Genomic DNA, 18,952 nt, shown 5'->3' on the forward strand with positions numbered 1-18,952 from the left:
GTATTCAATTTGACAGTCACTCTTTTCATCTTCATTCATAAGAAAACTGACAATCAATTCTTGGCAAGTTTGTTATTAAACTGTTTCATTTTCATGACTTTGGATCCCTCTTTGTTATTGTATTTGTTTTAGTCTAAACCTTTTCTTTAGAATCACTGGACATCCTCTAATAGCTTTGATTTCCAAATGTGTTTGCAGAGGAGTCTGTGAGCAGCCTGCCAGCCTGGGATCTCCCCACTGTCCCTGAATCACTCCTGTCCACAGTGGGTGACCACGACGTCACACTTCCTGCCAATGTCACAAGCCCTTTCTCCACCCACCAGTGGAATACCACCATGCCCATACGGACCAGAAACGCCTCACGGCAGACGACCACATCCGCCACCACCACCACCGTCAAGACATCTCTGCCTCACACCACCTCTACCACATCACAAACACCACTAGAATCCACCATGGCTTCACACAGCGCAAGCCTGGACACTGTGACTAAAAACAGCCTTCAGCTGACAACAGTAACCACGACAACACCCTCAACGACCGCTCTTACTGTGACTGCTGCTGAGGTGACCACGCAGGTGCCAACCACTGGGAGCGCTGTAACATTACCACTGAACACCACCGCTGCTACAACTGCCCAGAAAACCACAAGCCTCAAACTCACAACAACAACTACAACGCAGCCTACAACCACACCTGCCACTATTACTACTACCACCGCTACGGTCCCCCCAACCACCACCACCACCACCACCACTACCACTACTACACCTGCTCCCACTACCACAAATCCACCCACTACCACTACTGCTGCAACCACTACGACCACGACTACTGCTACAACTACTACTACTACTGTCACTACCACCACAACAGCAAAGGTCCCTCCCACCACTGCATTCATGCCAGTGCAAACTACACCACCTCCTACCACAACTACACCACCTCCATCCAGTACCAGCTCAGAGGAAAGTCCTCTGCCCTGCAATGTGACGGAGAGGTTCTGGGTCAGAACAGGTAAAAGATTATATCACAGATAAATAAAGATATTGTTTTTTTAACAGTTCAGACTTTATTTGCAGATACACTTGTTTTATTCTTCTGCAGAAATAAGTAAAAAGTAATAGTTTAATGCCATTTATACCGCTTAAGCACAGCTCACCTATTATGTTTAAGTACATGTGTACAAATTGATTCAATCTTACAAAGGCAAGCACGTTTTTTCTTCAACCAGAGATAATGTTAATAAACCATTTGCTGGTGTTTTATATACACAGCAGGTGCATAAACAGCGCCATCAGTTATGTTATCTTCACCTATATGCTTAAAAGGGATTAAATATAGCATAAGCTGTTACATAGTCATATTAAATTAAACAAATAGGCTAAATAACCTTATCAGAATATACAAAGTCCTGATTATAGAATGATCCAACCTTTTTTTTTAAAAGTGTACCTTTAGTAAAAGGATTTTTTTTTTTAAATCTTGTCTTTTATGAAGAAAGTGCTTTTGTTCTAGAATAACTTAATATTGAATGGATTTCATATTTAATATCAGATTTAATTTTAAATATGGTATTCCTTACAGGGACGTTTTGTCCCATTACAAGGCACGCTAACTTGACAGTCATCCAGCTCTCTTGCAGTAGGTTGGCTGTTTTTAGGACTGCGACAACCATAAGAAGACTCTTTTTTTAGTTCACTGTCACACTATATTTCTTTTCTGCTTGAGAGTTGTTTGATGACTCCCCTGCATTTATACTCATGCACTAAAAGTTTACATCAAAACCCCTCCTCAGTTGCTAGTTCACTTTCCTAGCTCTGTAACTGCTCTGTTTAAGATGGTCACTACCCATCATGCAGTCTCCTGGCGCTTATTAACTAGTATTTGGTGTAACCTTGTTGTGGTACATTATCGATTATGTAAAAGTCTAAACCCTGAATAGAAGATGACCCATTTTTTCAGATGTTTGTCCATGAAAAAAACGTATATTCTGGATGTATATGATATTGTTATATTTAAAAATGTGATACATCCTTATAGAGTCTCTAAGCACCAGTTTTTAAATCCTTTTTTGTCTTTACAGTTCTGTCTATTGAGCTGCGCAGGAACCGCCTGGACCTGATCCTAAAACAGAACCTTTCCAAGGGCCTGAGCCATGCCCTCCAGAGAGCCCTGAATGACTCCAATGCCCATGCACAGGTCAGTGTTGTTTTACAGTAGCTACAGGGAGCAGGTCAGTGCCTAATAAACACATTTTAGCTGCACCAGTAACTACAGCATGCTGGGAATAATTAACATCAGATCACTGACTAATTAACAACAGACCTTTTAGGCATGCATCCATTGGTCAATTGCAAGCAAATATAGGTCAGTGATAATTTTGGGATAATTACCTGAAACACAATACAAGTTACTAAATATGGGTCAGTGGAAACTGCACACGTTTAGTTTCTGAAAGAAAATATGGATTAGTGACTAAAAAAATGATGCAGATTAGTGACTAGTAAATACAGCTCAGGACTTTTAAATGGCAAAGAAGAGGTTTGGTGAAGAGGTTTACTAGAAATCCACCTTAGTGTTTAGGTGCATACATAAAACATGAAACATGAAGCCAGTAACATATAATAATATAAACTAGAAAAGGGCATTTCCTGAAGAAAATGCAACTTGATTGCTGCAGCTGAAGCATTGCTTTGAATGCTGATGTGAGGGATTGCTCTGAATTGCTGGAGAATCAGAGCAATTCAGAGCTTTGTATGCCTCTGTATATGCCTCCGTGTGTCAGCCTGTCACCATGGTAACAGCAGAGAAGACCTCAAAAACCACTCCAACTTTGAGAGCCTGGTGTGCGGTAATGATTTGTAATTAGAAAATTCTGAAAACAAGTTTGATAGAGCAGCATCTAATGAGCGTTTTAAGACTAAAATGAAGTCTGTAGCTTGAAATTTGTTGACTCCCATGTTAAAAATGACACCTAAATTGCCTAATATTTGGAAAACTATAATTTTCTGAAAAAACTTGAAGTTGACCCGGAACATTTTGATAGTTGAATGGCTGAAATCGGTCAATCTATGCTGAAGATACGCTGCGCCAAAAACATAGGGAAGAATAAAAAAGAAGAAGCAGAAAGAGGGTGCCTAGCAACGGCAATCAAACTAATATGGCTATACATAATCATTTATATTTATATGGATTTACAAAATACACAAATGAACAGAACAGATGAACACAACAGAACAATGTGTAAGGGTTATTTGTAGGGTACCACATATGAATCTGTGAGGCGGTACGAGTGTGCAAACAGTGCAACAGTGCAAATAGTCAGCAGGTGGATCATGACAGGAGCATAGTACAGTGACCATACTAGAGTAAAGTGACAGTGCAGAGCAGTATAATTAATTGGTGTTTAACAGTCCAACAGCAGAGGGGAAGAAGCTGTTCTTGTGGTGTGAGATTCTGGTCTGGGCTGTAACCTTCTGCCTGAAGGGAGTGGAGGGAGGGTCCAATCTGACCTGCACAACTTAGGTCTTGGAGATTTACAGGTCTTGGAGAGATGGGAGGCTGCAGATTTAGGACCACAATGCAAAAACAACTCAAATCTAATTCTAAAAATCGGGATTGACAATTGATGATTGGAGTCACTTTAGACTGTCTCTAAAAGTGTCTTAGAAGATACATATTTTTGTTTATATTTTTTGTAGTGGCGGCTTTCCATATGTGCTGACACATCCTATTTTGTGTCATCAGTTTACAGTATTCTTCAGCATTCATCATTTTCTCCTCCCGTTCATTCACATTACAAGGGCTCATAGGAATGGTGCTAGAGACAGGGAGAGAGCTGACTAATGCAGACTGCCATTGAGTCTGAATCGTTATGACCTGTTGAATAGACAGAGAGGTTATTACGCACACTGTCATACTCACACTGTAACGACAAATTAAACCTGAATAAATCATTTTTTCCTTTTTCCAAGATAACAACAGTGTAGTCAAGTTAACTTCCAATTCTGCTTCTCTTTGTGTATCCCATTGTTCTTATTCCTGCATTTATTTTTATGTCTTTTTTTGTGTTTTATCATCTTCAATGATCACTCTCTTGCCCTCTCCTCAATATTTACATTTCTCGTATTGCTCCGTTCCTTCAGCTCCCCAATCTGATTGCTCCCTCGGTTTAAGTCGATTGATTTTCTGCCAACCTGTCTGTCTTGCCTGTCTGCTGGTCGGCCTTTTGTGTCCGCTCGCCTCAATGTCTGTCCACCTGCCTCGCTTCATCTCGCTGTCTGTATGTCTTCTGTCTTCATCTGCCTGCTTTTTCTATTTTTATCCAGTTGTTTGTGTGCCTGCACTGTGAGTGACTCTGTCTCTAAGCTTTAGTGCACTTTCATGCTCCACACACGCATGCACTCGCGCACAAACTCTTCACTTCACATCCTCTCCATCAGATAATGAAGACTGGCAATCAAGAAGGTATAAAAGTGTCCAGATCCCTAAAAGCCATGATATTTAGACAGTGTTTTGAGGCACTTTTGATGAGCCAATATTGGCTCCGGTATAAACAGGGATTGTCAGACAGCATGAAATTAGCATGTAGTGCTATCTGTGCTGCCTCATCAAAGAGTGTGGTTAACCATAATTGCTTGCGAAACTGGCCAATTTTACAGCTTTCAAATGTTGGCAGGACGTAAGGGAGGAAAAAACAACAGCAGAGGGCAGGGTCAGGTCTAGTTGGCTTCATTAGATACAACATTTCAAGTATGCAAAACAGAAGCCAAAGAAAAACACCAAACAGCTTCTTCAGTGCGCATGCAGAATTTTAATTGGATCAAATACACAATTAGCATTTGTGTGCTTCGTAAACAATTATTGAGTGGTTTATCACACAATATGGCATGCTGCAGTCTAGATAAAGAGGCAGAAAAAACATTGTTTTTTCAGCAAGTCAGCAATAATCTCTCTACCTATAACTATAAATATTGATGAATGCTTTAATAATTAAATATATCAACTATAAAATATAATACCTTTAAATACATTTATACTCTCATGTGTAGGCGAAAGGTTCTAAATGTAAGATTAAAAAAACATACTGTAAGAGTGACACCTGGCGTAGTAAATGAGGTGTGATGACCGTCAGCTTATGTACTAACACTTGATGTATATGTGTGGAAACCGGTGGGTTAATCAGCCCTGTCTTGTGCTAGACCTGAGTGTGTGAGTAAGTGAGTGAGTGAAAATGTCACCACCTTTACATTTTTGTGGAAATAAACAGAAAATCAGTAGTATAGCTTGGATTATTGTAAAGCGCTTTTTGCTGGTCTGTGTTAAATAAAGCAACGACATTAACTAAACCCACACCACTCACGTCCTCACTTCTCTTCACTGGGTCCCAGTTAAACAACAAATCTTGTTTAAATCTTTAGCACCTTCCTATATTTCTGACATGGTCACTGACTTGCACACCAGGAGCTTTCTCTCACAATAACTAAGTTGGCTAGTTTTTTAAATGATTGATTATGATGGCTTTTTATGATTCAGTAGGTATTATTATTATTCATATTCCCATCTTGACATCTTGACATCTTTTTGTCTGATTTCTTTTTTTTAATTCAGGTGTCATTGCATTGTTGATATTTATTTTCACTTTAGGGCTCATTAAGTCTTTGCTGTGAAATGTGCTTTTTTAAATACACGTGACTTCAGTTGGAGGACAGCATCACAGGATTGGGTTTTCAGTGTTAAGACAAATACGAAATTAATTACTTCCTTGGAGCTGTCGGTATAGGAGGACATGGGGGCATAAAATCCCCCACAGTCAGAAGTACTTCAACATCTAATGGAAATAGTTAATATTTAATTCCATGCTCATTCCATTTGAGTCAAAATGAAAGATCCAAAGCTCCTTTTTGTTTTCTAATGAAATGCAAAACCCAAAGGTGGGTTGTCTGGAATAAAAGAATGTGTCGCAGAGTATAATTAAAAACCAAAGAGCTGCTTGAGAAACTGGGGCTAAAGCTCTGGCAAGAACTGAAAACAGAGAGTTGCTTAAATAAAGATGGCAGGTAGCTATAGCTTGAGAGGCAGGGTGAATTTTGTTTGATTTTTTTTTGTTGGGATGGAGAGCAGCAGCAGAGAGGTGTAGGAGGAGGAAGAGAGGTAAATAAGATGCAGTTTCACTAAGAAGGATGTGTTTTTTCAAGAAAAAAGACTAGCCAGGGGCATCCAGCTAATGCTAAGGGGAGGAGAACAGTGGAAGAGGAAGGATGAGAAGGAGGAAGAAGCCTTAGTAACAACAACCACAGATGCTCGGTGTAGTTAAAGGTGGAGGGTAGAGGAAGGTGGGTGGTGTTTAGTTCCAGAAATATAAGCCCTGACTCACTGCCGATAATTGTCTGTGTGTGTTTTTCCAGGACACATTTAGTCAGATTTGTGACTGTGGAAGGCTCCAGCCAAAACATGCCCTTGGGGCAGATTTGACTTAACAAAAACGGGGATTATGAATATTCATATTGCATTTGTGTTTTAAACCCATAGCTCAAGTACAACATGCATCAGAAAAATTGAGATTTATACCTCTTTTACACTTATGTCTTATGCTCTGGTGTCATCTGGTAGCTTTGATTTCTTGTTTATGATGTGAGCTTTGATCTAAGAAACAAATCTAAATATCTATAAATGCAGTACATATCTTGAATTCTTCCCATCTGTTTCTCTGTCACAGGTGGAACACGACGACTGCAGTCCTCACAACGTGACACTGGGTTATTACGTGACCAGTGGGAAAACCGTCTACATTTCCTCTCTGGTAGTCGAAGCACTGAGTGTTTATGGTTTTGACAAGCTGCTGTCGGACATCAGACAGCACACCCCACTGGTGAAGGCCGTTCTGGTTCCCGTGGCAACATGGCTGCCCGCTCCAAGTATTTACCTCCAGCTAAAAACAGGTGATAAAAGCTGATGGGAAATAAGCGCACACACCGAGTGGCATTCACTCGAAAGAATACAGCTTGATTATGTGCATACTAGAGGTGGAGTGTAAAAGGATAAAGAGAAGCAGAGGTTCGAGATTTGTGAAGAGAGGAGGAAGAGGAGGGGAGAATATGAGCAGAGGGAGCACAGCAAGATAGAAAATGCAATGAGTGTACAGGGAAGGGAGAAACAGGGGAAGAGTAGAGCAGAGACAAAATTAGAAAATTCTGATTACATGTCTGCTCTCCTTTACTCTTCTCTGATACCCTAAATCCCATACAAATTCCCATGATTGCAGAGCAAAGGCAAATTGGTCCATTCATTTAGTCAGCCTCTTAAGCTTCTTAAAAAAATGTCAGCACACACACACACACACACACACGTGTTTCTAAGTCAAGTCTTGTGGGGACAAGGGCAGGAAAATCAGTTAAATTAACAAAATTGTTGCAAAAAGATAAAAGCGCAGATATGGAGTGGTGTATATGTACTTACAGAATACTGGAAATTAACATTCTCTTACATTTAAATTCTTGCAAAACAAGGTCACACAATACTGATTTACTGCCATGAATGAATGGATTTCTCTGTGTTTACCTGTTTTGTATCTTTTTATATATGTTTATAGTGACATTCCAGTAATAGGAATGTGTTTGACAGTAACTCGGAGTCGGTTGGATCCTCTGATAGGAAGAAAAGTTTCTGTAGCCCTAGATAAACATGAAACTCAGTGCACAAAGGAGGCATTAACGACTACTGTGTGGACACATAACACAACAAGGCCTGGAAAGTCCCAGGCTCATGTCCAGAACGAGACAATAATTGATAATTTAGGAACAAACAATGTAATAGCTACTGCAAATAGTTGACAAGCTGTCCAAGGAGGATAAAGGAAACGTCTGTGTCTGCCTGTGCACTACAACAAGCCGAAGCCACTATAATCCTTGTTAGCAAGCTCGCTAACATCGGGAGAAAAATAGGTAACTGTCATGTTGCTCAGAAATTCAACATCATATCAAGGACTGCTTCATGATCAAAGTGGACTAACGACACATTTTTCTCACTCTCTGAAGTTTAGCCTGAGTTTGCTTAGCTCTTATTGCATAGGCTGTGCCACCAAGACTCCCAGTGTTACTATGTAGTCTGTGACTCATCAGAGGTAGACATAGACCTTAAATATGTGTCGACAGATACATTTTTTTGGAGAAAAATGTTTGGCTTTCAACAAATTCATATCACACTGTGTCTGTTAGAAACCACCAAAAGCTTGTGCACAGCAGCTATAATCAGCAGTTGTTCCTTAAGTGTTCTGTATAACCAGCTGGCACATGGCCAAATGACATCTTTCAAAGCTTGTAGTGTGATTTATACCACAGTAAAGACTCGTCCTACATTAATGTGCAGCTATATGTGAAATAAGCACTTGAGGCAGGAATGAAAATCCATCTCTGTGTTGTTCCGCTTATAAACCATAAATACATATGCCAATTTACCAGCCACAGCACAATTTGCATAAGATTACCAACTGGGTCAACAGCGGTTGTGCCTGCAAAGTGTTGCAGACTATGAGACCATGCAGTGGTGGATGTACTGTCTTCTTTTGGAGGGGGGGATGTAGTCTGCACTCATGAGCGCCACAGCATTTGAATTTAGGTCAGAATATTGTTCCACCTCTGCTATTCCAGTCGCTTTTAAAGGTTTAAAAAACAAGAAAGACAGAGTGCAGGGGAGAGAAAGGAGGGCTGCTGCGATAAAAGGACTGAGACAATGTTAATAGCGTCCCCCCATAATCTGCTGATGGACTCAATATTGTTAACCCTGTGCCGCCGCGATGCGGAACTGCACCATGCCGACATACAACTAGTACTTTTTGTTGTTCTCATTCTAGATAGTGGCGATAATCCTCTTTTTCTGTCTCTCCGGCTGGGTTTATTGGTCACACAGACATCTATCTAGAGCACTACTTTCATTAATTCCAAAAAAACACAGTCCCAGATACAGACTCCTGGAGGAGGGGGATTGTTGCAGAGTTTCTAAATAATTCCTCTTCCTGAATTTCACAGTGACTCAGTTTGCAGATACCACATGGGATAATGTGTGAACAGCAGTGTGGTCTTACAGTTAGTAGAACTAGTTAAACATGGCACAGTTGGAACTAAAACAAATATAAATATACTTAAGCTGTATTTATTATTCTTATTAAAAAACATTGAAAGATAAGGTAAAGGTAGTATAGTTAAGGTTGTCCTAGGAAACAGTATTAAATTAAAATGCTTATTGGTCCAAACCACCCGTGGTTCAGCCACAATCACACACCCAGATGCCTGGCAAGATAAATACATTCATTAAATGGTAAAAATCAAATAAATACAGAAAGATTATTGGTTACTTCTGGTGTTTTTTTTGAGGCTCAGATAGCTTAGACTTTCCATTTTATCTGCATCTGATGGTTTTATTTTGACAAGAAGTTAAAAAATACAGAAAATTCTGTCTAATGTGAGACTTTGATTTTTTTTAAAAACAGTCAGACTGACAGTGTTTTAAATTGCTGAAGGTGTCAGATAAGATCAAATCAAAGAGAGAAATGTTTTCAAAAATCAAGATTCATGAAATTTTAAAGAAAGCTGTAAGAGGCATCCTTCGAATTGAAAGCCCACAGTTTCCTTCCCACTGCTAATTATGTAATTCAACCCAAATAATGTAAGATAAGATAAAAAACTTAACCTGCTGTGTACTTCTTTTCCTGTTTTTTTTCCAGTGCTAAGGTTCGTTGGGCCCACAGACAACATCTATACATGCAGTTTTGTCCAGATCTTGGAGCAGAGGCTGGAAAATGCCTTCGATGAGGCTCAAGATAAAGTGCTGGAGACCTACAACAGACTGACTGTTGAGGTACTGCATGTTTCCCTATTTTTCCACAGTGGCAATGTTCTGTGTTTCAGTGAAATGTCAGAAAAAGCAGATAGTTTGGGTGCAAATATACATTTAAAGGAAGAAACAACTCAACAGCCACATAAAGGGTCATTTCTCAGTCAACGCTAATTGATCTGGAATGCTGTTTCATGTCCTCTTTCCTCCTTTTATTCTCTTCCTTTTTTCTCTCTCTCTGGCTGTCAAGGTACTTTCATGACTGCAGGATGTACATTCACACACCATCATAATCATAAAGTAGGTCTCAGCAAGAACAAGCAGATATAGGCTCCATTCATAATTTATTCTCTGAAATATTAACGCTCACTGAGAAATGTGATGGGAATTCCTCGTATTATCATCCACGGTGACCCTGGCACATTATTCTCAGAACAGCACACAGGTTGTATTGTAGAAAGTAAAAAGCATTGTTCATTGAAAGTGTCATATTGTGTCTGAGTCATGTTATGCATTCTTTATATGTATTTTAGACATCTGGTATGATACCTCAGATATTTCTATATGAGGGTTTGAATTATACATGTAGCTATGGCTGTCTCTTTGTGTGTTTGCTATAAATAAAAAATAAAAACCACTCTTATATTGCACCTATGGGGTAACACGGTTATATATTTGATTGTCCGATTGGAATAAATCAGACAATTTTCGGGCAGTATTAAAACAATGTATTTGTGTGTTTACACTCAGATCCAGAGTGTGTCCCAGGAGCCAGGCTCTCCCTCAGTCTCACTGGTGTACATGGTGAAAAACCAGGACGCCATTCTTAATGGAACCATTTCAAGCGGGCTTCTCAACCAGCTGACTGCAGAGCTGGTGGGATACTTCCTCTTCTACCCGCCGCTGGTCATCGCTGAGCGTGAGTAAAACCCCAAAGCATATCTAACAAAAATACAGGTCCTACATTAGACAATATAAATGCATTTCCTGACCTTTTTGAAACATTTGAAAGGTCGCTTTTAAATATTTGGAAACCCTGCAGTGTTTATTTTTGCCTTTTTTTGGCTTCTTTGGGAGAATAAATACAGCTACCCAGCTTATAAACAAATAATGAAACATAATCAAAAGTGATGTTTTAAAAACATAAATACAAGAATGCGTACATGTCACAGTTGTCCATACTTTTTAACAGAAAACCCATGTTTCATTTAACCCATCAGTTATTATGACAGTGACGCTAAATAAAGAATTTTTCATTAGCACAAAGTGATGAATGAGCACGTTATGTAATCCTGAGCTGTAAAGGTCAGATGGCAGCTTGTAGCCAGATACATTATTTAGCTGATGACAAAAAGAGAAGCCGAACCTATGAACTTGTTCATTCTGTCAACTCCTGCTATACTCGCCCTCACACGGTGACAATCATATATCAGTCAAAACATATTTATTGCACGTTATTACATATTCTTGAGCACTTGAATTGAAAGGGAGTTGTTATTTTTCACTCCTGTTTTTATGTGGGCAGTGCTGAGGGCAGAGATTGGATTCCGAATCGTCTTATTTTTTTTTTTACATTTACAGAAGGAGGGATATTCCAGATCCATTTCATAGCGGGAATTTTCGCAGATTGAAAGGGTATCACTGGCCAAGCTAATATGTATAAGCTGTAGGTTAAAATGAGTTGGAAAACATCAGCATATTGGATCCCAGCAAAATATTATTATTATTATTAGGCATCCATTCACATTTGATACATCTCATACTAGAGGTGGACATGATGGTTCCTCTCAAGGTATGAAGTGTCTCCCTTTTCAATTCCAAGGAATATATCTTTTATGTGTTAACTGACAGCTTGAGTGGCAGCCACAAATATAGCTACCCTGTTGACTTACAGGTTTGGAATAAGTTGAGTACTATACTGCTGAAATTGTTTTTAGCATTTTAAGAGAAGAAATAACAACAACACATTCATTGTTACTGCACAGACCAAAGTCCTGGAGAAATAAGCCAAAAATTATCTGCAACATAAGATCTGATAAGATGTGATTGGGATTTTATTCATACAGTGATCACATATATTCGAGCACAAGTCAGCGAAAGAGGTCATTTGGCATCTCATGTGAATATTTTGAACGTCTACATTAAATTGGCATCACTGCTCCTGGACATTTTTTTTTTTTTAGCAACAAAGCGCTGCTTTTCTCTCATGGCTACACATACAGACTTCTGTCTAATCCACAATTAATGGTGTCTAGCCAACAAATTAGAGTTCAATCAGTGCACTCAGTGCTCATTTACTTGATGTACCTCCAAGCCATCTTCTCAGAGGCTGTGCTGGATAATTATGATGCATTTCAAATAATTTAAAGGCGGCTGTGAGTGGATATTAAAATCCATCTGTGGCTGATGCACGTGGCTCCATGACAGTTGCAATGTTTTATAAATAATGCATACATTATTTTTTTTTAATTCTTATGTTTAGCTAAATGCTGCAATAACAGTAACTATATGAGATGATGCAGTCTGCTGAAGCTTATTTTCATAAGTCAAAAACAACATTATGCATGGCTGCCATTTCAGGAGTTTCACCCATAGTGACATTTAACAGTGCTGAAAATAACATTTTGACATTATGTTGTATTAAAGGCTATTATTTTTGCTCTGGAATATTGCTCTCCCTGTTAAAGTCAACTTGTGACAAAAATGGTGACTTTTTAAGATTTAGAAATGCATTTTTATTACACTGCTTTCCTCCTCTATTGCACCGTTTGCCAATGTAATACTCCAAGGTAAAGACCACGCTAATAGCTTTAGACACACTGTACGTCCTGCATCAAAGATTGCTACACCAAAAAAAAGAAAAAAAAACAGAGAATGTGTCAGGAAAGTGTGATGGATCTATATTTTTCTTCAGTGTACCTTCAGGCTGGGAATTGAAAATACAACAAGGGTAGAGACTGTGCCCACGTTCATGCTCTGTGTTTTTTTCTGTAAACTTTTTAACAGAAGGAAGGGTACAGAACAAAAGTAAAAAAAAAGTTTGTTTTTATTCACAAGGGGCTATATTTTGGTCTTAAAGGGCTCTTCAGTTGGAGGTAAAGTAGTGAAGGATGTTAGTATTCAGGGCTGACTGAAAGTGGCCTAACTGAACCTAATTGGTTTCACAGTGATGAGGCTGCTGCTGCTGTTTGTTTTCTTCCCTCAGAAACTAGACATCAGAAGACTCCATACTCTTCGTGCTAATTTTTTTAGTCATTACATAACAGTTGTTGTTTTGGTCTTTCCGTGCAGCATTGCACTGCTGGGCTTAGACAGACTTACACAGCATATGTAGGGTGCTTTCAATAACACTGACTACTGAGAACCATTGAGTCCACTGCAGGGCAATGCATGATTCATGACTTAGCGTATGTTTGACCTGCTTCTTAATACGGTGAATTCATGATTATTGTGTACATACAGAGGACTATACTATGGCCTCCAGCGTGGAAGGAAAAATATATTTCATCTCGGCCCTCAACAAAATATGTTTATATGAAGCTAATTTGTTTTTAAATGTGCTTTTGAAAAATCTTTGTTTTTGAGACACAAAACAGAACTGCGCTTGTGTCATTATCATAATGTGTGTTGGGTTAAGCAAAGTAAATCACTTTTTGTTTGGACAACTCTATAACAGTGGTAACTACATGGTGTATATCAACCACTTTTATCAATATTTTACTAATATTATAGAGCAAATGTCAGAAGATATGAAGCACAGTAAGGAGAATGTTTGTAGCAACATATCAAAAATGACTTTTGTCTTTTATAAAATAGAAAAAGAATAACATGTACAATACAAATCATGTTGATGGCAGTTCCAAACAGAAATTCTAAATCTCGGCATGTACATATTTGTCACAACTGATAAGATCACCGTAGAAACAAGAAAAAAAAAACATCTTCTGGTTAAATTTCTTACTGCTCACTCAGCAGGTAACGTCATATAAATCCACTCTAAAGTTCTGTCCACGTCAAAGTTAGCTTCTAGCACAAAGCTACAGATCCAGACATTTCCCTTCACCAGGGATGGTAAACTATAAAAATATATTAAAGCTTTACATAAGTATTGCTTAACAACACCCACTAATCGCAAAAGATTGGCATTGTTAGTAATATGGAGGCGTTGTTCATCTGTGACGTGCCAAAACAAGGGAAGGAAATTGTCATGCTGTCAGAAAAAAACGTCTTCATTTATGTCAGAAAGCAACTAGAAGTCCTCAGAAAAGCTATTGGATTAACATGTTTAAATTGAATCTTCTGGAGTACACACAGACATTGTGTTTCTTTTATTTGGTTACAATTTTAAAAAGCCATGACGGACATTTGTGAACCACATCAGACCCCCTCATAGATCAACCACACATGCTCTGTCTGTTTATTTCACTCCTATCTCTAATGCCATCTGTGAGATTTTAAAAGGGCAAACAGCTGTACAGCTCCTATCATCTGAATCATGCCATGGGGCAGTCTGTTGTCCATGTCCCCTGAATGAGCTAATTTTAGCATGGCGAGATTAGATTAGTATCTATTTGTGCATGCTTTCAACACCCAAAGGGCTATAACATCACACTTCACATGGTCACATCCAAACCCACTTGGCATCACCATGGAAACCCTGTCACTTAAACATGCTGCCTTCTTTTTTTATTGGTGAAACGCATGAAAAAAAAATAAAATGGACTCATAAAGTAGTAAACTAAATAAATGATCTGTCAAAACAGTACATTATCCTGTGATAATGGTGAATATCCAGGCGTGTATTGAACAGACAAATTGACTGTAGTTACACTGAGAGCACAAATGGATGATCAATTCTGGTGATCAAGGCTGTCTGGCTATTGACCTTGACGATCGGTTTACATGCAGGGCACTCTGTGTGTATGACATAAAGCAATTTACTGTAACTGTAGAACAGGAGTCACCCTGCCATTTGCTGTTTTTATTTGATTATGTAAGCAGGAGCTTTTGTGTCTAATAGTCGTATAGTATCCCTGTATCTCTATACTGAGCTGGATTTAATTCTATAAGTTACACATATGATGGCTGTCAATTTACATTGTTGTTTACATATTGTTAGGTCAAGTTTGGTTTCGTGTGCAGTAAGCCACATTTCTCGGCTCGCACAACATGCGCCATCATTCCCAACATGGCCGTCACCTTCACACATTTTTCCTCAGATTCCAGGATGATACAACAGAGGCAAAATCACAACTCTGTCATGTTCACAGAGCTTTCTGTAAAAGCTATAGCCATAGACTGTTAACAAAGTATGATTATGACTATGAAGTTCCATGCCATCACCATCTTGGTGGTGCTGGGGTCTGCCTTTCTTCCAGTTGATCCAAACACAGGCAATGCAGTGAAGGTCAAGTGGAGGTAAGGAGGCAGGCGGTTGCGTAAGCTGGCAGCTCATGATCCGATACGTCACCACGTCACCCACCTATCATAAAAAGTGCTCAGGCCCATAGTGGTGCTTAACTTTGACCATTATTGAAATAAGAGTTATATAAAAATTCATACCCCTTACTGTTTTCTAGTCTGTAAACATCCTCAGCCTCATGTGGCCTTTGGGGGAAGTGCAGGTTTGGAGGTGACACCTCAAATCTAGCACACCATATCTTTATAGTATAAATTATCACAGTTTACACAGGTTCAAATAAACTATTTGTCGGAACATGATGTCATGTCTCATGGCGATCCATGACATTTTCCTACTGTTTGTCATAGTAAGGACAAGCTGTTGTCCGTTGATTCATTGATGGAGAGCAGAGAATATGTATCAGGCCTACTATAAAACTAAAGATTGGTTATAATCTATAATATAAAAACACTAATAACAACCATTAATGATTTTAATTCAAATCCAGGCACAGTAATAGACTAATGATAACGTTTTCTAAACCTACTGTGGACAAAGGTTTTAGAAAATAGTGAGTCCTATTTTTTTAAATGTTTCTTTATTTACAATCATACTACTAAATTATCCAGCTGCTGTGTAATGAGATGAATGCATCGGACATATCTGTACAATGAACAGATTCTCTAAAGGGCTCTGAATGAGTCTGAATCTTCACACTTCAGTGCTGTTTGTCTTTGTCTTTGTCTTTGTGTTTATGTGTCCAACTTAAGAGAGTAGCACAGTGAAGGTATGCGCTTACATACTGACAGCGACAGCAGCCTGCAGTGACTCTGACTCGGGCTAAACACGCATCGCTTGGCAGACAGCCAGCTCAGAGGAGTTAGGTGGAGACAGATGGTGAAACAGGCAGATGGGAAATAAGGAGGGAGAGCTTGACAGATGAATAGGACACAGAAAGAGGTCGACGGACTGAGGGAGCAATGATGTGTATATAAAGGGGGAAGGAGACGGTCAGATGGAGAGGAAGCAGGCATTTTAGGAAACAAATAGGCTGACAGGTAAACAGGTAAGGAAAGAGGCACGCAGGTAGAAGCAGGAGGGGAACGAGAGGTAAGGCTGGCCACTCATGAGTGGATTTTCAAACCTTAAAAATTGGGAGAGCACAGACGTATTGACAGTTTCAACCCATTTTATTCTAATCCTCTGAACACACACACACAAGACAATTCAGCCAGACTATAAGACCGCACACCTTCTCCATGGCTCCAGCAGTAGACTGTTTATCTCAGTTATATCTGTTCTATACTCTAAAGGCTCCCCCTTGTGTATTCTTCTAAAAAGCAGAAACTTACTATAAAGCAATATTACCACAGTCAATCATAGAATAATTGGAATAAGTGTATAGTTGAAAGAAAGTGACAAAATGATTAAAAACCACCTATTAAGGAGGTGGGTGGCAGCTTTTTTCATGTTTAAACCCAGGCTGTTATGTGCCTAAAAAAAAGCAATTTACACTTTAGCTGAGATTAAAATGAATATTTTAGGAAAGAAAAAATAAAAACATATTTTAAATCCAACAAAAATATTTCTGAAATCCGGTGTAACACTATAAGAAGCACATTACTGCCATAGTTTGACCATGCCCATACATTGTAAACATGTCAAGTGGAGAATGTAAGGAGAGGAGAAGGAACTGCATAAACCGCCTTCAAAATAAAACACCTACTTCAAAATAAAAGAATGAATACATTTGCTCCTTAAGCACATTTCTAGCTGAATTCTTAACATTATGTGTTATGTATTGCTGCTTCACATCAGGATTCTGCATTGTCCGCTCACTTCACATTATCATTACACAGCTACTTAGTCTGGAACTAAATAACATCACACAGAAATGTAATACCAAACTGAGTTTATTGGGCTTTTTAGACATGATCCTCCGTGAATCAGTGAATATGAGCACATCCACAGCAACAGCCAATGAGGTGGCCAAAGAAGGTCATGATTGACTCAAGTATTCAACAACAGCTGTTATGACTGAAAAGAATGCATCCAAAAAAGCAGTTCCTCAAATAATACATAATACTCCATATTAGTTTAGAGCTCAACACTCTGTTGTTAACAGTGAAAGATCTGCATGGTTGTTTTTTCTATGTTTTTTAACATCCTGGTCACATTATTCCTCAGTCGCACTCATAGCCCTTAATCATTTCTGTTTCACTACTTCCTGTATGTTTCTATATTTGCACCCACTGCTGGGACCCAGTATTATGAGTGCAATGTTGAAGATGCATTCATAATTGGTATGGTCACCAAAATGTAACACCAGATGCTATTAAAACGTCTTAAATTAGTCTTCCTATGCCTGTAACTTTTTTCTCTGTTTCTCTGCAGCACTTGAATACCATAATCTCAACATATCGACTGCAACCAAGATCTACTGGGTGATAACAGGTAAATTATACACACACACACTAAAACACACACAGCCCGAGGTGCTACTAGGTGATCAGCGGTAATCAACATTTGCATCGATTGAACAAAACAGCAGTTAAGTTAAACGCTTGGCTCCCACTGTTGTGCGATTCAGCAGAATAGTATTGGCATTATTCCTTTCCTCCTGCTCTGTCTTCACATCCCCCACCGCCCTCACCCTGCTGCCTCACCCGCTCGAGCTCTCTGTGGTCAGGGTCTTTAGCTGCTCTGTTTCTGGGAAAAACTATTGATGTATAATTCACAGCTTCCTGACTAGGGCAGAGGGTAAGATCACTTCACATTGCATCACAGCCAGGTGTGAATGATGCTGAAGGGTATGTGTGTGTGTGAAGTCTGTCCACTGCTCTCCATCTCACTTATGGCCTCTAGTTAGAGATCCATTTAGGAGCAAGACTGATGCAAGCACCTGTGTGTGTGACAGAGACCTGTGTGTCACTGTAGATCTATAAGAAGTTTGGAGATGATCAGCTTTTGAAGGTTCTTAAAGAGGCAACCTTCCACTTACAAACGAGGAGTCCCTTGTTCAACCTCTCCTCTGATGTTGTCACTTTGATATTCCCCATCCTTCATCTCCTTCTCTCATCCTGCATTTCCTTTTTCCTTCTCCTGTCTCATGCTTTCCATCCATCCTCCATCCCCCTCACCCGTCTCCTCTTTCAACCCTCTTTGTCTGCTTGAATGCCTTTTTTTCTCCCCTAAATCCCTCCTCTGTCCTCTCTTGTCTGTCCTCACAGTGATCCAGGATGTGGACAGCTCCTCCCTGGAGGCCAACTACCAGAGCTTTGCCAGTCTTATGGAGCAGCGTCTGGCTGAGCTTTTTCTGGTGGCTGGCAGGCAGGGCTCTCGGACGGCCAGATCCCGGCGGGCCACCAGCGTCGGGGGCTACACTGTACAGGTAGGTGGGAATGGGATTTTTATGAGTCATACTGTGTTGAGATGATGAGGCAAAATCTTCATCATCATAAAACCACTTGGAACCTGCCTATGTGACTCGCAGTTTCTGCTTCATTTTTACAGAAATACCCCTGTGTAAAACCTTCCTGGGGAAGAAAGCTTATTTTTCTTTCAAATTTATCTTACTTTTGTGGTATGCTTCATGATATTCAAGGCTGTTGATTGAGACAGGAGAATTTCCCACAAAGTCAGAGTGAAAACGCTGACTCTTCTAATCTACTTTCATGTTACCATACGGTCCATTCTTACAGAAGGATGCATAATAGT

The 18,952-nt window shown here is 39.4% G+C and overlaps 1 protein-coding gene across 2 annotated transcripts in view; it reads left to right on the top strand.

The window, feature by feature from the left end:
- kiaa1549la (KIAA1549-like a) overlaps positions 1–18,952 on the top strand; it is an 83,154-nt gene that overhangs the window by 32,776 nt on the left and 31,426 nt on the right. For both annotated transcript variants that reach the window (XM_028408264.1, XM_028408265.1), the window contains 7 exons: positions 199–1,017; positions 2,087–2,202; positions 6,722–6,944; positions 9,725–9,858; positions 10,585–10,753; positions 17,630–17,689; positions 18,466–18,626. In XM_028408264.1, coding sequence (XP_028264065.1) covers positions 199–1,017; positions 2,087–2,202; positions 6,722–6,944; positions 9,725–9,858; positions 10,585–10,753; positions 17,630–17,689; positions 18,466–18,626 — 1,682 coding nt within the window. The remainder of the gene's footprint in view (positions 1–198; positions 1,018–2,086; positions 2,203–6,721; positions 6,945–9,724; positions 9,859–10,584; positions 10,754–17,629; positions 17,690–18,465; positions 18,627–18,952) is intronic.

The sequence above is a fragment of the Parambassis ranga genome, chromosome 6, assembly GCF_900634625.1.
Source record: "Parambassis ranga chromosome 6, fParRan2.1, whole genome shotgun sequence".
Lineage (NCBI taxonomy): Eukaryota > Metazoa > Chordata > Actinopteri > Ambassidae > Parambassis > Parambassis ranga.